We start from the raw sequence: 18,607 nt of genomic DNA on the forward strand, positions 1-18,607 counted from the left end.
GTACAATGTCATCATATCCAATAAAAAGGATGGCCTAAACCACAAAAACAAAACCTAAATTTAAAGAAATATGTGATATCATTTCAAAATAAGTCTCCAAAATTTTTCACCACCCTAACCCGAACCTAACCCACTTCCAAACACATCCCAATGAGTTATTCAGTCTCCATCTAGAGTCCTAAATTGCAATAATCTCACTTGTTTCTAAAACAAATTTGCTTACTTCGATTACCATCGAGAATCAAGTGTCATTTTCCTGATAATAGTGCAACAATCTGCCAGATGGATGGAGGCTGCAGAGGGAACAAGTGAATTTATCTCCACCCGCTGACAGAACTTTGTCTTGCTGTAAAGAAAAACGAGCTTCAATGACACAAAATGACTCATTGAGAGAGGAAGATGTGAGGAGCACTTTAGACGTTTGTCCACATCTATTAAACGTCGTTATGGCTTCTTGTATCGCAAATACACACTTTCACTCAATAATACAACACGACTACACATTCACAGTCTGGACCCACATAAACACACGAACGCATGCACAGATAAAACTGGTCTGAACCAGTTCTTCATCATCACCTTATCTGCAGCCGTTGTGCCCCAGATGCCCTTCATCATGCAAATATTAAATGGAATATGTCTCATTTATCAAGCATGGTGCAAAAAAGCCCACTCTGCAGGGAGCATTATTAATAACACATTATCTGAAACATTTCAACTCCAAATGAGAAAAGAACTGAGACGCAACGATACTGTGTGTTGAAAGATTAAAAAATCCAGAATTATATGACCTTCAAGGAGTGTTTTCTAGTGAATGGAGTTTATTTGTCTCTGTTTGACACATAGGTTTCTGTTGGTGTAATTAAAAACTAAGCTGTTTTTTTTTTTTTTTTTACCCGGGCGTTCGGTAATAACTGTAATTACATTTCATTATATTAATTATAGTTATTGTGTTAATTAAGCTTGTAAATGTTGAATTTAGTTACCGCTGAGTGTCAAGCCTGTCACTGACACTCTGCATGAGAAACAGGCTTAATCTCACACTCACCCTGTGAAAGCCATTAATGTTGGAACTGTAAGAGCAGCGAGTGACATATTTACATGAGCTTTTTGACACTTGAAATATATCTAAATACAATTCTGGTGCAGCTTGAATTATTGTCAGCTTAGTGATGTTTACATTTGCTTTTTTGTTAGCTGTTTATTCACCTTTATTTCCCCATCTGGTGCTCTATTCCGCTGCCGAACAGCATTTTCATCGCCCCTCCATAGCAATATTAAACGTTACATAAAGCTCCAAAGCCACACGCTGACAGGTATCAGTAAACAAAATGTGGCACCGACTGTATCTGATAACGATAATGTCTGTATTTGTTGTTTCAGTTTTATAGATCCACAAAGCAAATGTCAGCGCAGATTCTCTCCTGTCATCCCCGATGCCTCTTCTCACTCCACAAAGTTTAGTGGGTTTAGCTGAAAAAATCCACCGCCACAGACTTATCTTACAGGAGTTATCTGGTGGTGTGATGAAAACCGATGTAATTTGCCAGTGTTGTCTCCTTCTGCTTACATTTTCCATAAGTGAATAGCGCATTATGTGTTTCAAGCCAACAAAAGAAAGAGAACAATGCCACAACGCGTTCAGCCAACTTATAATGAAAATAATGAAAAACCCATTAAAGAGGACGCTGTATTTCACAGACTACTGACAACGGATCAAAAGGATGCACGCCGAGGCCGACTGCAGAGGACTCTGTACACAGATATTTATCTCGGCTTCTTCTATGATGAATTTCTCCCCGTACGATCGCTTAATGCTGCTGGAAAATGTGTTTATAAAGACGCACCTTGCTCTTTTACTAAAACCTGACATTTACTGTTGATGCATTCGGATAGCTGAAAAATTATCTCCTCTGAAAAAAAGTTACACTGCGGTTGTTCCCTGCGAAAAACTACAGGAAATACATCCCCAAGAAACTGACCAAAAACAACATGTTTTCATAAAAGTGTAACTGATGGATTGAAAGTTACAGGCAACGAGGCTGTCAAAAGGGCACCCGCAGTTCAAGTCTTGGTTTTGGCAGTTGTAAATATGAACTATGAATATGATATTGGATATTTTTAAGGAGACCTGCACTGTCAGAAAAGAAGATTTATATTAGTATTTTTATGGGTGCATTGGCTTGTCACTGGGGCAGTATCCTGTAAGATACAGCTGTTGTACCCTAGACGTTGGGAACTTAGTCGTACCCTTGTGGTTTGTACCTTAAAGAGCCTAGTCTAGTATATCTGGAGGATGTTTTTGTGCCTCTTGTACATAAGAAGGAAAAGCTAACCCTATTAAAAAGGTAACATTTAGAAAAACTGGTACAGATACTGTTTACTGCTTGAGAACATATACGCACCATCTTGGTCGCCAAAAGAAATAGACTTGGAATTTCTAGCCTTGATTGTGGCGACAAAACCAGGTATTTTTCTCTGGAAGCCTCTAGCCACGTTTGTGGAAAAAGCCAAACCATGATGTTTTCGTAACCCAAAGCAGGTTCAGAGACTACCGAGACAAAGAATCGACGGCCATGCTAGCTGCTCTTTATGGCTTTGATAAGGCACTGCAGTGCTTTGAGCTAAATGCTAACATCAGCTGGTATTTGGAAGGTATTTACTATACAAGATTAGCGTCTAAGCTTGCTTGTTAGCATTTGATGAAAAGTTGCATTGTTAGTACAGTCCAGTATGTATCCAGATGTTAGGGTTAGGGGGTTAGATTGGGGTACGACATTACATTATGGTATATTAGGGATACACATTTTGGTAGATAACTGAAACAAACTTGTGTTATCTTGGCATAAATGTTCTCATGAAATAAAACAAACGACTTATTAATTCTAAACTTATTAATAGAAGCTACTGGACCCCATATAACCTGGCTAAACTGAAACCAAGAGATGTCTGGTGGAGATGTGGTTAAGTAGGCTGGGACCCCAGTGCACTTGTTGTATAACTGGTAGGAAAAACAGAACGCATGTGGGATGAGTTGTTTTGTTGTTTTCCTGAAGTTACCGCTAATTAAAACGGCAGCTCTTGTCTCTTGGGATTGCTCCCAGAAAACATCAAGATGACTTATCTCATGAGGTTATAGCTGCAATTAGCTGTGATAACTGGTTGTATGGCAACTCTGAGACTTAAGAAGAAGACGTGTAGAATGGCATCATACGAAAGGGATCATATGTAGTGTATTTGTGTGTATATATATATATATATATATATATATATATATATATATATATATATATATATATATATATATGCCTGGCTTCACCAGAACTGCCAAACATTGGCCATTGCCCCCTTAAGGCTTAACCCTCATCAGATGATGGCCAGTGGGTTTTTGGATTGACCAGATGGTGATTATAGTGGGCCTCCAGATGTGAAAGTGTTTAAATGTGGAAATGTGAAAAAAGAATTAAAAGGCTGCATCAATTAATGGCCACAATAACCTGTTTGTGGCGACACATGGTCATGGGTCTCCATCTGTGAAGTGAACATCCAGCAGCTGCTGCAGCTCCGTAACAACTCATTACCACATCCTCTGTAATCTCCTCAAGAAATACATTTTCTGTTTTTTTCTTCCTTTGTTGAAAATCTATATTCATAAAAATCTGAGAAGTGAGACGCTTGATGCTTCTACTGTCTAAGCTTTCGTACAATGTTTGTGATCATAAAATGCATCAGTGTTGGATATCATGATGAAGTTAAGGGTATATGTTGACAGCATCAGCAAATTGGAGTGCTGGCCAAAGTGAAATGTTAGCTTAACATCTGTAGCGAAGGGAGGTCAAAATGGAAACACGGTTGACATTAAACTGAAAGAGTCCCACAGCAAAGCCTCAACATGAACGTAGAACACATACACACCTGCGCTCACACCTTGTCAACTGTAAATGCCCTGTTCTCCTCCCCGCCTGTGCTGTCAAGGGTAATAAAACTAACTTACAACTGCGCAGTGAAAAAGCTGAACTCCTCCCTCCCTCTTTACTTCTCCATTTAAATGTGCATTTTTTGAAGAACAAGCGCTTCTCACGTCTTGAAAGGATGTTGATGACTCGAGCACAAATCTCCATACATTTTCATGAGGCCGAGTGCGCACTATCGGAGTGATCTGTGAGGAAATAGCCGTCAGGTTTATGAAAATATAAATTGAAATTTTTTATTAGGAGGGCTGTAAATGAAATATGAAGCAATAAAGGAAATATCTCCTTTCAGCAGGGATAGATCATAGTGATGCAGTTGTTATTGTGTTGGGCTGAGGGCCATATTTAGACGTTTGCGATTCTGAAAAAGAGGGTTTTTATGAAATGGAATTTACTCTTTACTATAAAGCTTTATTGATCATCATAAAACACAGTTCACTGTCACGGACAACGCTATTACACATAAAGGCTGTGGAGGAGCACATAATAACACCTAATATTAAAACACAAACAAAGACAGGAAGCCTTCGGTTTATGTCCCGTTATGGCTGCTTTACTCAAATTAAAACACTTTCCTCTATGCAAATAGTTGCTATCATCCGACCCAATGGAGGTGAATATCATTGGAAGTGCTTTGTACAAATAATTATGGATATGCTGTGTATGAATGGTTCGAAGCAGTCTTTAAATAATCCTTTGAGTTTTTAAAATGAACTTCCAAAACTATTTAGGTAGGAATCCACTGGATATTTTTTGGATAACTCGGAACAATTACCAGCTGTGTTTGCGGTCGTGTTTACGTCGACAAAGCCTTGCGTTTTTAAAAAAGTTCTGGGGACATTTTCCGCTGTGTTCTGGTGACCAATTCAGCATATTTTTCATGGCATGTAGGGTCATTTCGAGTTGCGTTTGAGGCGACGAAACTTGTGTAATTTAGGCGATCTGGGGACATCTTCAGCTGTGTTTGTGGAGACCTATACCAGATATTATTCATATGGAAAAGGGTCATTGCAAGTTGTGTTTGTTGCAACAAAACATGGTGTTCTTAAGAAGATTTCGGGACATTTCCAACTGTGTTTGTGGAGTCCAAAAGGGGTATTTTAATCTCTCAAAACATGATATTTTCCTGACCATAACCAAGGGTTTTTTTGCCTAAACTTTACCAGAGCATAAGCACTGTGGTTTTGTAGAAAATCAATACCACTCAGTAGAGTAAGCTGATTTGTTGGTAACCTGAAACTCAAAAAATAACATGTAATGACCACTGCGCCCCTGTTTGGGTCTGTCTCATTGTCGCACTGGTTTCCACATGCTTACCGAACACTTTGAGGAAGAGCTCCCTCTCCTGAGACCCCGCCTTGTTGGTGGCCCTGCAGGTGTAGGTCCCCCCGTCACCCTGTCGGATGTTGCGGATGGTTAACATGCTGCGCCCACCTTCCAGCCTGTTGAAAATGTACTGCTCTGACGGCTCCAGCTGCTGCCCTTTCCTGCACAGAGGAAAATAACAAACACTACAAATGAGCGACGGGAAGGAAAAACGCGACAACCGACTCACACCTGACAGTGTGTCCACAACAAAACTCACACCTCAGCACGCCTTTGATGCTACAGATGTATAATCTTAGCACTTTGGATGTCAGCTGATCCCATAAAAGAGAGGCTAAGTGCAAACAGCTTGACTTTGAAGCTATTTCTATCTATAGCACATAAACAGGCGAGAGCATGACAGCACTTTTAATAGAAACCTTCTCAGAAATGACAAAAGCATCGTTTTAGACAGACATATCGCACTTTCATAGAAGTATCTATAGTTCAATGACTCATCTGTAGTTTTTCATCAGAACTCTTCAAACGCCACGACTTCTCAGACATCGCCATGCTGAAAAATATATATCCTTCATATTTGCCGTCTGTGTTTGATTCTCGTCTGAGCTCGCCTGTGTTGCTGTGTACATTCTGTTATGGACTGCAGCACTCACTAAATGACTCCAGTGTGGGGTGGAATATAGTGCTGACTTAATGTCTTTCCTTATTGGACCCTGTAGGGAAATTAGTCCGAGAAAAAAAATCAACAGCTAAATTGATCCATGTCTATATTTAAGCATCATAGCAGAAGCATAATGGCGTGAAGCAGGTTCGCAGCCACCCCCGCTTGTTTATTCACCGCAGCTTAACCAGCTGTGTAAATCTATAAGGTTAAAGGGATCACAGGTTTTTGGGGGCATTTGACTTTTTTTTTCTCATTCTTGCACAGATTTGGAAAAACTCATGGGTGCTATTTTATGCCATCTGCATGCAGGCTGAAAGTAGGAGAATACATACGCAAGCACACAAAAACATTTAAAAGGTGGTGGGTCAAACAGCTATGTGTAATGTGAAAGGGGTCACTTGTACTGCCGGGAAGTTATCACCTGACTTTACAGTTTCCCTTTGAGTCTTTTACCATCTTTCATCTAATTGTTTGGCTTTTATGGCGCGCAACTTTAACGAGTCTCTGCGCTCTCGTCTACCGCTTTCAGCCAGAGGAGGAAGCTCTTTTTAGAGAAACACCTCTGATAAATGAACTGCTGGGCTACAAATGGCAGACAGACAAAGTTAGCCATTAGCTAGAGAACATAGCGGAGCATGAGGCAGCTAAAGTGCCTGATTTTTTCTCAGGAGATGGCAGAAACCAAAATGGAGTTAAAAGAACAGTGAATATTGAATAAAGCGAAAATGCAATCAACGAAAGGCAGACAAAGGAACGTTGTAAAAAACAAAACTCAAGACAAACCAGAAGCCATGGAGAACAAAGAGGGAACACAGAGGACACACAAGGACCGGGAAACAAGCGCACAAACACAAGATGATCCAATGAGACCAACCAAAAACCCAAACCATGACAATACAGACCAGGTGGTTTAAAATGAATGGAAGCGTAAACAGGCAACCATTTGCTAACATGCTAGCCCGAACTTTTGATATCAATACTGCTGCGCTGTCATTGCTGTGTTTCCAACCTGTCACATCGCTCCCAGGTGGCAAGAAAAAAATCTACTTATACTGCATTTAAGGTGCAACATTGGAGAATTTTAGTGTCATACGTTCTTTTGGTGCTTTTCAATAATGTTCTGTGTAACAACAGTTTGGTAGTGTTCATTTCCTGACTATCAAAAACGAAGCTGTTCAGCATGCAAAGGTAGGTATAATGGGTAAATGCCTGCAGCAATGTGATGTGTTGTATTATTAAAAATATAAACACGGCAGCATTTGTTAGAGAATTGATCCAGTGGAAGGTAGTAGTCTCGAGGTCAGCAATGCAGCCACGTGTTGTTTAAGCCTGTGGGTCAGCTGGGAAAACCCAGACAGACAAAATGAATAAGTGATGTTCTCCTCTCCCTTTACGATTACAATCTGCGTACACTTGAGCAAGCCACTGATGCTTCAGTGATCAGTGGCGGTTTTACTGGGCAGCTCCTCAGGTGAGTGGTGTAGCTGCGCAAATAAAGGTGTGTACGTGAGATAAATTCTTAAAATCATTGAATATAAGAAAACCAAGACGAATATTATTTTTTTTACCTGTTCATTCAATATAGATGATAACTGCCTCAATCTCAAGCTGGCACCATGTTTTCTTGAAGCTTTTGTGTAAATTGAATTCCAAAGCAATAAGAGCAAAGCGCTTGGAATAATGCATAACTCACAATATATTTAGAGACTTCTCTATATGGTCTCAGAGTATACAGTCGACTGTGGATGAAAATAAAAACAATCTTATTATTTAAAATGCGTAGATTCAAACCAAAATACACACACACGTGCACACACACACACACACACACACACACACACACACACACACACACACACACACACACACACACAGAGTAATACGGTGTAGCGATGCCCCTGCCTCACTTTACTGTAGGAAAAGCTGAAGGGAGGATAATTGAAAGTCGACGCAGGAAACACCAAAGCCAAGTAATAATAACTCTGGCGAGCCAAAGAGGAAATGAAGAGAGGCCTCATCTTTGGAACGGACAGTGCAGGACGGGCTGCAGCGCTGAATGTCATTACGCTGACTGACTGCTGACAGGTAGTCCATTACCCAAGATGCATAGAGGACGAGGCGCAACCTCGCACTGACAGGAAATGCAACTGTGGAGGCTGGAGGATGCTGGGAGGGGGTGACATCAAAAGGAAAACTAAATTGGGTTGTGATTGTTGTTTGCGCCCGAGTCGATTCTTTTGTTGTGATGTACCCATTTTAATTCTGTGGTCTTGGATTGACGTGCAGGGTTTGTTGACTTGGTGGATACACTGACTGCAGAGTTTGAGATCAGTGTTGATGTGCAGTTGAAGGGATGCCATCTGTAGAATGATGGGCAGCGGTGTGTGCTTGACAAACACTTCATGCTTTATCAAAACAGTATTTAAAAATGTGTAAAGGTTTGGGTTTTTAGTTTTTTGAAAGTTCATCCTCATGTGTCATGTTTTACATTTCACTTCCTATCTTTGTCTGTCTTCCCGCCCTTTATCCTTTTCCCCCTAAGTACATTTTTTCTTTAGCTTTTGCTTGTGGATTACTCCTGTTTTGTTGTCAGCCTTTCTGCCCTCCATTTCTTTTTGATTATTGGATTTTAGACTTGGACATCAGCTATAACTAAAGTTTGCTTTTACTTTTTAACCCGCCTGCCTCAGAGTTCTCAATTTTGGTTCCTTTTTTGATAACCTTGACCTTGATAACCTCCTGTTAGATTGAGTTTTTGTGGAATGGTACCAAAACAAACCCCAAGGCATTCACTATTACCAATAAAAGTAACTCTGTCACATCATTTCACGCCACTGTCGAGTATTATAGCTGATCTTTCCGTTGTTCTGCTACATCCAGTTCTACCCACAAACTAGTGAAATTGCTAAGAAAGAAAAGCTAAATGCAGGTGTTTAAGACTTCACACTTAAACGCTGCGATGTGTCTTTATGTTTGAGAGCTATGTTTAAGTGTTATTTTACCAACCAGTATTTCACTCTTTCTTTCCCCTACGATTGTTGGAGCTCTGGGAATAAAACACAACTTGGGAATATCTCTAGAGAATAAAGCTTGCAATATTGATATTGGGATAATGCTGCCATATTTTGCAGGTGTTATCCCACTCACTACCAGTCAAATTACCCCACACCCAATCTTCCCATAGCATACTTCGGGTTTTGAATGTGTTTTCATGTAGTTCCTTCAGGGCAGCCATTGATTTGCAATCATTTCAGTACAACATTTACAGAAATCTGCCTGAGGTAGGTGATACATCACAGTTAAAGCAATATCCAATGTCTCTTGTCAGACATCTGAGCCCAGCTATCTTTGTCAGGGCTTTACATTGACTTCCATTCATAAGTACAGCCTAACCCTAACTTCAGCCTAACCTCTATTCATACCTTACCCCTGTCACATCATTTCACGCCACTGTCGAGTATTATAGCTGATCTTTCCGTTGTTCTGCTACATCCAGTTCTATACAAACTAGCATGATGAGTTTTTCCTAATTAGCTAGCTATTGAATTACATTAGGTAAAATCCTGTAAACAAGTGGTGTCAAAGAGATGCTGTGACTACCTAGCACTGTTAGCTCGGCTGTAGGACTTTGTCTTCAAGCTTCTGAAACATATTTCAAAGAGCTGTGTGGAAAAAAATCTTGCTAGCTACCACTTTCAAGTGTGTCAAGATCTAATTTGAATGGCAGCTTGACAGCAGAAACTGCTAAAAGAGATGTGAAACTTAAAGATGGCACACATTGACTTCAAAAATAATTGTTCGCCTGCGCCAAAAAAAATTTCTCGCTTCTGGGTTTACTTCCTGGTTATGTGGCCCACTGAAAATGCACTCTGCCCATTAACTCTATAGTATATTATATTAAGCCAATTTAAAGATGTAATCTCCGTTGTAATACACAACTTTGAATCCTTCTGTAAGCCTCTTTCACTCTAAATCTGGTTAGGTGGATAAAGGAGCGAATATAATCATTTTCCTCACATGAGCAGATCTGTCATTTCAATTGCCTTTTGTAATTACTGCGTCAAACATAACTCAATTTCATGTTATGATACCAAAATAAAGTTAGTGAGTGGAATAATTATCTAGGAACAAAAGCTGTCACATGGAGTAATAATGAATCAATACAGCAGTTCTCACCCATCATCACTGTGAAATCTGCTGCGTCATATTATGCACGCTGTTGAATCATTAAAATCAAATTTTCCTGGTTTGCTCCATCACTGAAAGACAAGGTAACACACCCAGGAGTCAATATAATTCATTTTGTTGGGACTGGAAACAAGGGAGCAAGATGAATGAGACTTAGAAAGTTTAGATGGTTTCCAGCTGTGAAGTGTCTGAAATTCTGATTTGTACTTTGCACGCGCCTAATTTTTTTCTGCCATGAGCGACTTTGTTCTTTCAGACAAAAAGAATTGGATGCTGGAAAACACAAAACTAATGCATTTACAGTACACATTCCACAGCGAACTGTAGTTGTTGTACCGTCTTCGTGCACTCATGTTAATACTTGACCGTTCTGTTAAGGTGCTTGATATATATAGAGATGTCAGCTTGTTTATCTCTTTGATTACATACTCTGACAAATTAAACATGAATGCTAGTGATATGACAGAGACAATAGCAATTACTTAGCAACAAATAATATTAATGATTAAACCTGTTTAATGACTTCCTGTAGTTTTCTGGATGTTCAAATATATAAAGCAAGAAGAAAAACATATTTAAGATACCTTGTGTGATATCCTGTCTTTCACTTTTTTTTAAGATCCTTCGGTGAATGTTATTGTGTGCGATCTTGTATTTATGGCACTACTTCACAAGGACGGTTCAATCAAACTCTTTTTACTCCGCAATAAAAACCTCAAGCACGGTAGTTAGAGAAAGAAAATAACTTGAAATTGCTAAGAAAGAAAAGCTAAATGCAGGTGTTTAAGACTTCACACTTAAACGCTGCGATGTGTCTTTATGTTTGAGAGCTAAGTTTAAGTGTTATTTTACCAACCAGTATTTCACTCTTTCTTTCCCCTACGATTGTTGGTGCTCTGGGAATAAAACCCAACATGGGAATATCTCTAGAGAATAAAGCTAGCAATATTGATATTGGGATAATGCTGCCATATTTTGCAGGTGTTATCCCACTCACTACCAGTCAAATTACCCCACACCCAATTTTCCCATAGCATACTTTGGGTTTTGAATGTGTTTTCCTGTAGTTCCTTCAGGGCAGCCATTGATTTGCAATCATTTCAGTACAACATGAAAAAGAATTTACAGAAATCTGCCTGAGGTAGGTGATACATCACAGTTAAAGCAATATCCGATGTCTCTTGTCAGCCATCTGAGCCAAGCTATCCTTGTCAGGGCTTTACATTGACTTCCATTCATAAGTACAGCCTAACCCTAACTTCAGCCTAACCTCTATTCATACCTTACCCCTTAACTTAACCACAACGTCAGTAATCCCATTATTTCCGCATTGGACCCCATGAGGACTACTGGTCCTGACATGGAAAGTGTTTATGTGATGTTAATGTTATTTGAAATAGACATGATCTTCACTGTCTTGATCTTATTCACAGGTGGTTTAACGTCTATGACAGTTGCCCTGCAGTGAAATGAATGGCTGCCTGGAAGGGCAGAAGGGTCCATTCAGCAATAGAAAAACATTACAGTATGCTTTAGAAAACAGTCAGGTATAATTGATTTGTACTGAATGTGTTAAAACATACAGAAACACTGCTACGGGCCATTAAGATGAATTAACTGGAAGAACAGACAAGTGCATTATAGGGGAAAAAAGCACCAGCTTCACTGGAATGCCAATAAAGTGTTATCAATAGGTGCAAATAGCTTGTCATGATTGCCTGCTGAGTGGGTGCATGCTAATTACTTGATGGCGAGTTGCGGAATGGATGGTGGGGTGTCAAATGCTCTTCAGGTGCAATTTTCACACTGTTGCTATGTGGCATGTGATATTATTGTGTTGTTGCTTGGGGCAATGTGCGAGGGCGGGTTATGAATTCCTCAGTTAAAACTGGGAAAGAATATCTGCTTGATCTGTAACCAAAACATTACAACTGCTTGCATGTGGGCTGGTTGTGAGGACATTTTTACACATACATATACACAAACAAAGCTTAATGCATTTGTGATGATGATGATGATCATTTAAATGCTACGATGGACCTTTGCAAAGTGCCGGGCCAATATACAAACGGTTGTTCGGAATTCAGCTATGACGGAACCGTCCTAACTGAAGAATTTCCAAAGTTGGGAATCTTAAATTAGGATGGCATTGACCTGTTTATTTGCCTTCCAGAGAGGCAAACTCTAGCCTGTAGGAGAAACTAACATCAATGTTCACCTGTTGGAGAAGCAAAAACAGATGTTAGCCTGTTATAGAGGCCAACATCATTGTAAGCCAATAGGAGAAGCTAACATTGATGTTATGCATCAAAGCCAAAAGCTGAGCCCCCTGTCATTTCTTGTAGCTAGCCAGTGACATGTAAAAAGAGAAAACACTTGTCGTGGATATAGTCAATCTTTAATGATCCACTTTGGAGTTCTAATTAGCAAATCTCAAGTTAAGGTAAGATCCGAGGTCAAACAGAGAATATGGATCATGTCTGTTAAAGGAAGAGAGGATCTTTAATTTTCCTGTAATGAGGCCCACACCAGTACTTTTTAAGCTGTATGTCAGTGACCGATGCTAGATATTTAGGAAGTAGAAGTTACCTGTGCCATGTGACCGAAGGGTCAGGAGACCCGGAGGTGATGCAAGTAAATGTGACTGATTCCTGGTAGTCAGCGGTGGCGTTGAAGGCCTGCTGGAACACCGACAACACCGGAGGGACTGCAAACAAAAGAAAAAAGCAGAAAATAACATTATCAGACAGGAATGTGGCCATTGGAGAGTCAAGAGGATGAATCATTGAGAGGCTAAATCTGACTATTTTGCGAAAAGAAATTCAGGCTTTTTGAAGCCAGACGATGAAGGCTAACATATTCAAATGGATTAAATTGGCCTCGCCAGTGGCCTGTAAGCACTCCCTGAAAACGCTACTTCTGTTGGTAATCCCGAGGGGATTTCAACTAACATTTTGACCCAGCTTTGGTAAAAAACACAAAGGAGCTGAACACAGTGATATGAAACCATAATACTATTGTCTGATTCAGAAATGCTCGGCTAAATCCACATAAACAATAAGAAGACAGAAAATGTGTTTCAACATAAAAAAACGACTGCACCATGTATGAAAAACAGTGTTTTGCTATTGTGAATAAACCATTCAATCCCCTTCAGGCGCTCTGGCTCCAGCCATTGTTCGTCTTGCCGAGCCAATTTGTGTAGACTCAAAATTAGAAGTGCTTCATCATTGTGATTTTGCAGTTAGTGATTTGAAAGACGTGGATGGACGAAAAAAAAGCCTCTCTCAGGTACAAGATATATACAGTATCTCATAAAATGTTTTTTACAATTTACGAGCATTTTGCCACCTTTGTTTACTGTGAAAATGGGTACAAAAAACAATCATTACTAGTAAATACCCATTCCATCACATTCACCTTTTATACTAATATTTTTTTTTATGATAAAGTTTAATTTTTGTCCTTAAATGCGGTTGTTAACTGGTCTCAACACGTGCATGCCAGGGCCGTAGGTGAAACAATATTGTGGGGGGCACATCCCCAATATCAAAATGCCCCCCGGCAAGCAATCTTTGATAAAGTTCAATTGATTAAAAAGACAAACATCCCATGTGTGAATGAATTTTGTAATGTTTTAGAATACCGGGAAATGACTCTTCAAATATTGTAAAAAAAAAAAAAATTGTTAAATTAGGTGGTAAATTGGTCTAAACATGTACATGAATGTTGATTAGGAAATATAATTATATTATTAATACATATAATAGCCCCCCAAACCGAGTTTGTCCCCTCGCAAATGTTACAGTATGTCTGGCTATAAACAGCAGAGGACTTTATGACTTTATCAGGAGTATATGTTGAGCACAGTCAGGAACACGCAGCGTGTCAACTGAGGGCTGTCATCTTGTCATTCAATAAATGGAGAGCAGCTCGGCCTTCTCTGTTTGCCTTTGCGGTGACAGGGGAATGACAGCTTTATGGGACAAGCATGTTTATCAGTCTGCTAAGTCCATTTCTCAAGCCTGTACTTATGCTGTACCTCTACTCCCACCATAACGGCACCACTGTGGCGCTGTCCAATCTCGGGCCATTATTAAGCATGTGTGGAGCATCTTATTGGAGCTCTGGAGCTATTATTCCATCAGTTTGCCTCCCTGATGTCGGGGGAGAGAACAAAGCACCACCTGAACATCTGAGGACCGTCTGAACATATGAGCCAGAAAGAACTGATGTTCTGACAGTTGGTCCAGTGTTTATATTCAGCTACAGCTCAAAGGAAAGGGAGAAATATCATAAAAATATAGAGAAATATCATATATTTAAAACTGTCTCACAAATCAATTGTGATATCACTGGTGGACAAACTGGTGCAAAAATAAGGAACTATTTTGCAACATTGTCTGTATCAAGCTCTATCAATCCCTAGTTCAACGTTTGGAGTTTGATGATGTCCTCAAGTAGTGTGGATCAGGAAGATATTTACCGGTAGCTGAATTAATGACATTAAGTACTCCTCCTCCACACGATTTTTAAATTGTTTCTCTGATACATCAAAGGAAGGTTCACCCAAAAATGAAAACTGAGTCATCATCTACCCCATGCGGATGGGTAGTAAGGCGAAGTTTCACAGTCCATAAAACATTTCTAGAGTTTCAAAGTAACACAGAGTTGTAGGGACCATCAAGACCTAAGAAGTGACTGTGACGTGCCTAGAAACACTTAGAAACACTTATCATGTCCTGTCATCTCTCTACTGTCAAATTCTTAATTAAAAAATGCACAAGAGTACCTGAGAAAATGTCCATGTACCGTTTCTGGATCTAGCCTTCTACGTGAGGAAAAGCAGGCATCGACGTAATCTCCACCCACTGTGCACGCGCTCATTCATTACAAAAAGATATCTCGCTCACATGCTAAGAGGTCCTCTAACTCCTCCACCTCCTTTTATCAAAGCCAAAATCCACAGAGGATCTCTTTCCAGGCAAGGAAAAAATAAGCACGACCCACAGAGCAGCATCAATTAGTCCACCGTCTTCGCCTACTTAATATGCATAATGGGATCTGATTACTATGTGGACAGAATCGCACTAATGAGAATGCTTATTAATGCCAGGTGCAAATGCAAAGGCCTGTGATCAGATGTCATTACCCGGATAACGCGTCGAGATGCCGATCATGTCCCAACCGAGGTCCAAATGTAACAATAGTGTAATTGCATTATACTCATCTAATCTCTTGAATGTCACACGACATCAACGACAACAACAATCTTAAAAGCATGAAGGGGTTTACTGTAACTTTTGTTTACCCTGTCCAGGAACTGTCCAGGAGACATATCAAGCTCAGATTTATGATTTCATTTTGGGCTTCTAGTATAGGTTGACAACTAACCAGTTTTCCCATCCAGAACACCCAGTCTTCTCTGATTGGTCAGCTCACACACACCTGAGTCATCCCCCCTTTACCGTGTCTCAAGCTAAAAATGTTTTTAAAAATCCAGTATATTTTACTCAAAAAATCGAAGCTCTCTTTCAAACATGGCTTCTTTGTTGTCAAATAATTCCGCCATCTAATCTATCTCAGCTGAGGATCAGCATTAAAGCAACACAACCCACACAAGGAGCGTGAAAATGAAGAGAAATCACCCAGAAAGACATCTTGATTTCTGTGTCTATTCTCTCCCCGCGAATGAAAAACCGACCAAACAGATGTTTGCACTTGAGTTAAATATGTGTTAATGCAACTGGCAGCTGCACAGTGATATTATCCGGGCGCCATTTGTTTTCCTCTGACGGAGGAAAACAATGGTTTGAAAGGCGTCAAAGGTGTGCAAACAAAGCTGAATTGTTTTCATATTCCAAAACTGTAAACAGACGTTCCTTTTGGCGCGCGGGGGTTAATGAATTGAATTTGTCCTCCAAGTGATGTCACCTGGAGGACACTTATCCCCGCGTAGATCTAAAAACGGTCTCTGTAAAAATGATGAAAATTAAATATGATACGCGCCGGCTAAAGAATCTCATTAAAACGCAGTCTTGATGAAATGTGCTGGTGAAGTTGCTGGAGAGAAGAAAAAAAGAAAAAAGAAAAAAAGAAATGACATACTTTGAGATAATGAATGGGGAATTCTAATCAAAACAAAGCATCATCGCGGATACCTAATGAACCAAACACCGCAGTGTACTGTAGTCTTTCTTAAAAGATCAATTACACTAACGACGCCAGTGTGTGCGAGTGAGGAAACTCTTCAGGGCACGTCTAAATTCCACATTGTCTGATCTATGTGTTGTCTTGTGGCGTCTATTCATCATTTAACTTGTTGCCGCGTGCTGAGAAATGAGTGAATTTCGCCCGTTTTTGTAAGTCAAATCAACACACAATAGGAAAGCGGGCTTGCAAGGACGCACATGAGACACACATCAAGGTGCAGAGAGCTTTTCATGGATAAAACTGGCCTTAGCAAAAATCAAACACCATGAGTCCTTTCCAATAGTCCTGACTCGGCGAGTGAGAGGAGCGAGCATCTGCCTGACATGATAACCATTGATTTCCCCGCCAATAGATCTCCATTCTCCAGTGTCCCCGTCTCTTCCTCTGCAATACACTCCCACATCAGTGAGCCTTGTTGAAACCAGCCCCTGTTAATGAGACACACTGCCAAGCAGACAAGACTTCAAAAGAGCAAATCAGCAACAGGGTTTTTAAAGCGTCCAGAAAGAATCTGGCAAGCTTTATGAATTCTTCATGTATTAGTCATATCCGTCAAACTTCAGAGGCTCGGCGGAGATAATGCGAGGTTTACAGACATCCCCACCAGCATGAGCGTAACACACTGCAAACATATTTTCGAGATACAAACTCTCTCCAACTGATTTGAATGCATCCTTGAGGAGCTGGAGGAGTTGTTTTCCGCGGAGCACTAATGGGCTTCAATGGAGTGAGGATCACCCACGTTCTCAGTGAAATGTCATAACCATATTACACCTACTAGAAATTCAGCAGGTGAATGTTTTGAGATGAGACCTTTGCTGGAGTGCTTACTGGGGATTTGTTTTGCCTTCTAGATTAGTGCACAAGCAGGAATCAAACCAGCCCTGATTGATAATTGGGAATGTAATGTCACAGGGGAGACGATATTTATATTCTGCTCTTGAACGCCCAGTGGTTTTGATTGATGTCGCTGCGAAATAATTTAGGAAATCTTGAAGGACACAGCCAGCAGTTCCACTGACAAGCTAAAAGAGGGAAAATTGCGGGTATATTGTGTGAGTGAGTGAACCAACAATTAGGTGGATGTGCCTACGAAGGATGCGGGGGGAAATCTGGAAGTTGTTTTCCATTTTGCATAGCCATCAGTTGCCATAGAAACAAAGCGTGACTACCGTGGTTTGCGGGTCATCAAAGTGGAGCGCAGATTGAGAGAGAGGTTAATAAAGGGAAGCCACTGGGCAAAATGGAAAAGTTGGCAGATGTTAACCATATATTTGAGTTATGATCACAGCCTCTTTAATAATCAGTCCCACATGATTTACATTAAAGCAGCAGTTAGATTACAGGAATGATTTGATTCCTTGCCCAGAGATGGATTAGAAGATCAATACCACTCTCTCGCCTGTAGTTGAAGACATTAGCCGGTTAGCTTAGCTTAGCATAAAGGCTGGAAAGACGGGAAACATCCGTCCAAACGTAAGAACATCCACCTAGTGCACCTTTAAAGGTCAAGAAATGATATAATTTACATAATCAGTGAGCTTTAGAAACGTTGTAGGTGGATTTTGTTCCCTTGGGAGAGAACCAGGCTGGCAGCTCCCTCCAAATAGTTACCAACTGGTTTGTCGACTACCGTTTTGAAGCCTTGGGGTTTAGTATTAAGCCATCATCGGACCGTGACTTACAAAATCAACATCGCGCTGTACTGAAGAAGACTTGAAACTAGCGATTGAGAGCATAGATTTCTATGGAAAACGGTTCCTGAGGTACTAAATCAAGTGAGATAAGAGCCGTTTTCTCATAAGCTTACATACAATCAAACTTCTTTTTGAAACCAGTGGACTCACCTTTTGCCAGTTCTTAGTAAGAATGCAGTTTTAGAGCATTTTCATATTTGCTACAGCGTTCAGACCAGGAAGCTCCATCTATATTTCACACAGACATGGTTTCCCCCAACTTCCAGTCTTCAGTCTCTGTAGCCTTTTACTTGAAAGTCCAGTTTCTAAGATAGTTGATTGGCGAGTCTCATTCACAGCCTCCGAACCCAAAACATCAGTATTTGGCAAGCACAGAAAGTAAGAGATGCTAACTGACCTGCACCTAGCAGGCCAGGTTTGTAAATTTCATGGCACCTACGTTAGCCAGTGTGACATCTACGACTCTATCTGGTTCAGCTATCACAGAGCGGATGATATAAATGTTTGTCTACCTGAATTACGTCTCATTTCATAGGATTCCCCTCAGC

At 40.3% G+C, this 18,607-nt stretch overlaps 1 protein-coding gene across 4 annotated transcripts in view; it reads right to left on the reverse strand.

The window, feature by feature from the left end:
- ncam2 (neural cell adhesion molecule 2) overlaps window positions 1-18,607 on the reverse strand; it is a 381,752-nt gene that overhangs the window by 58,470 nt on the left and 304,675 nt on the right. For all 4 annotated transcript variants that reach the window (XM_030409972.1, XM_030409971.1, XM_030409970.1 and 1 more), the window contains 2 exons: window positions 12,739-12,856; window positions 5,289-5,458 (listed from right to left, as the gene is read on the reverse strand). In XM_030409972.1, coding sequence (XP_030265832.1) covers window positions 5,289-5,458; window positions 12,739-12,856 — 288 coding nt within the window. The remainder of the gene's footprint in view (window positions 1-5,288; window positions 5,459-12,738; window positions 12,857-18,607) is intronic.

Source organism: Sparus aurata, chromosome 24 (assembly GCF_900880675.1).
Source record: "Sparus aurata chromosome 24, fSpaAur1.1, whole genome shotgun sequence".
NCBI classification, from domain to species: domain Eukaryota; kingdom Metazoa; phylum Chordata; class Actinopteri; order Spariformes; family Sparidae; genus Sparus; species Sparus aurata.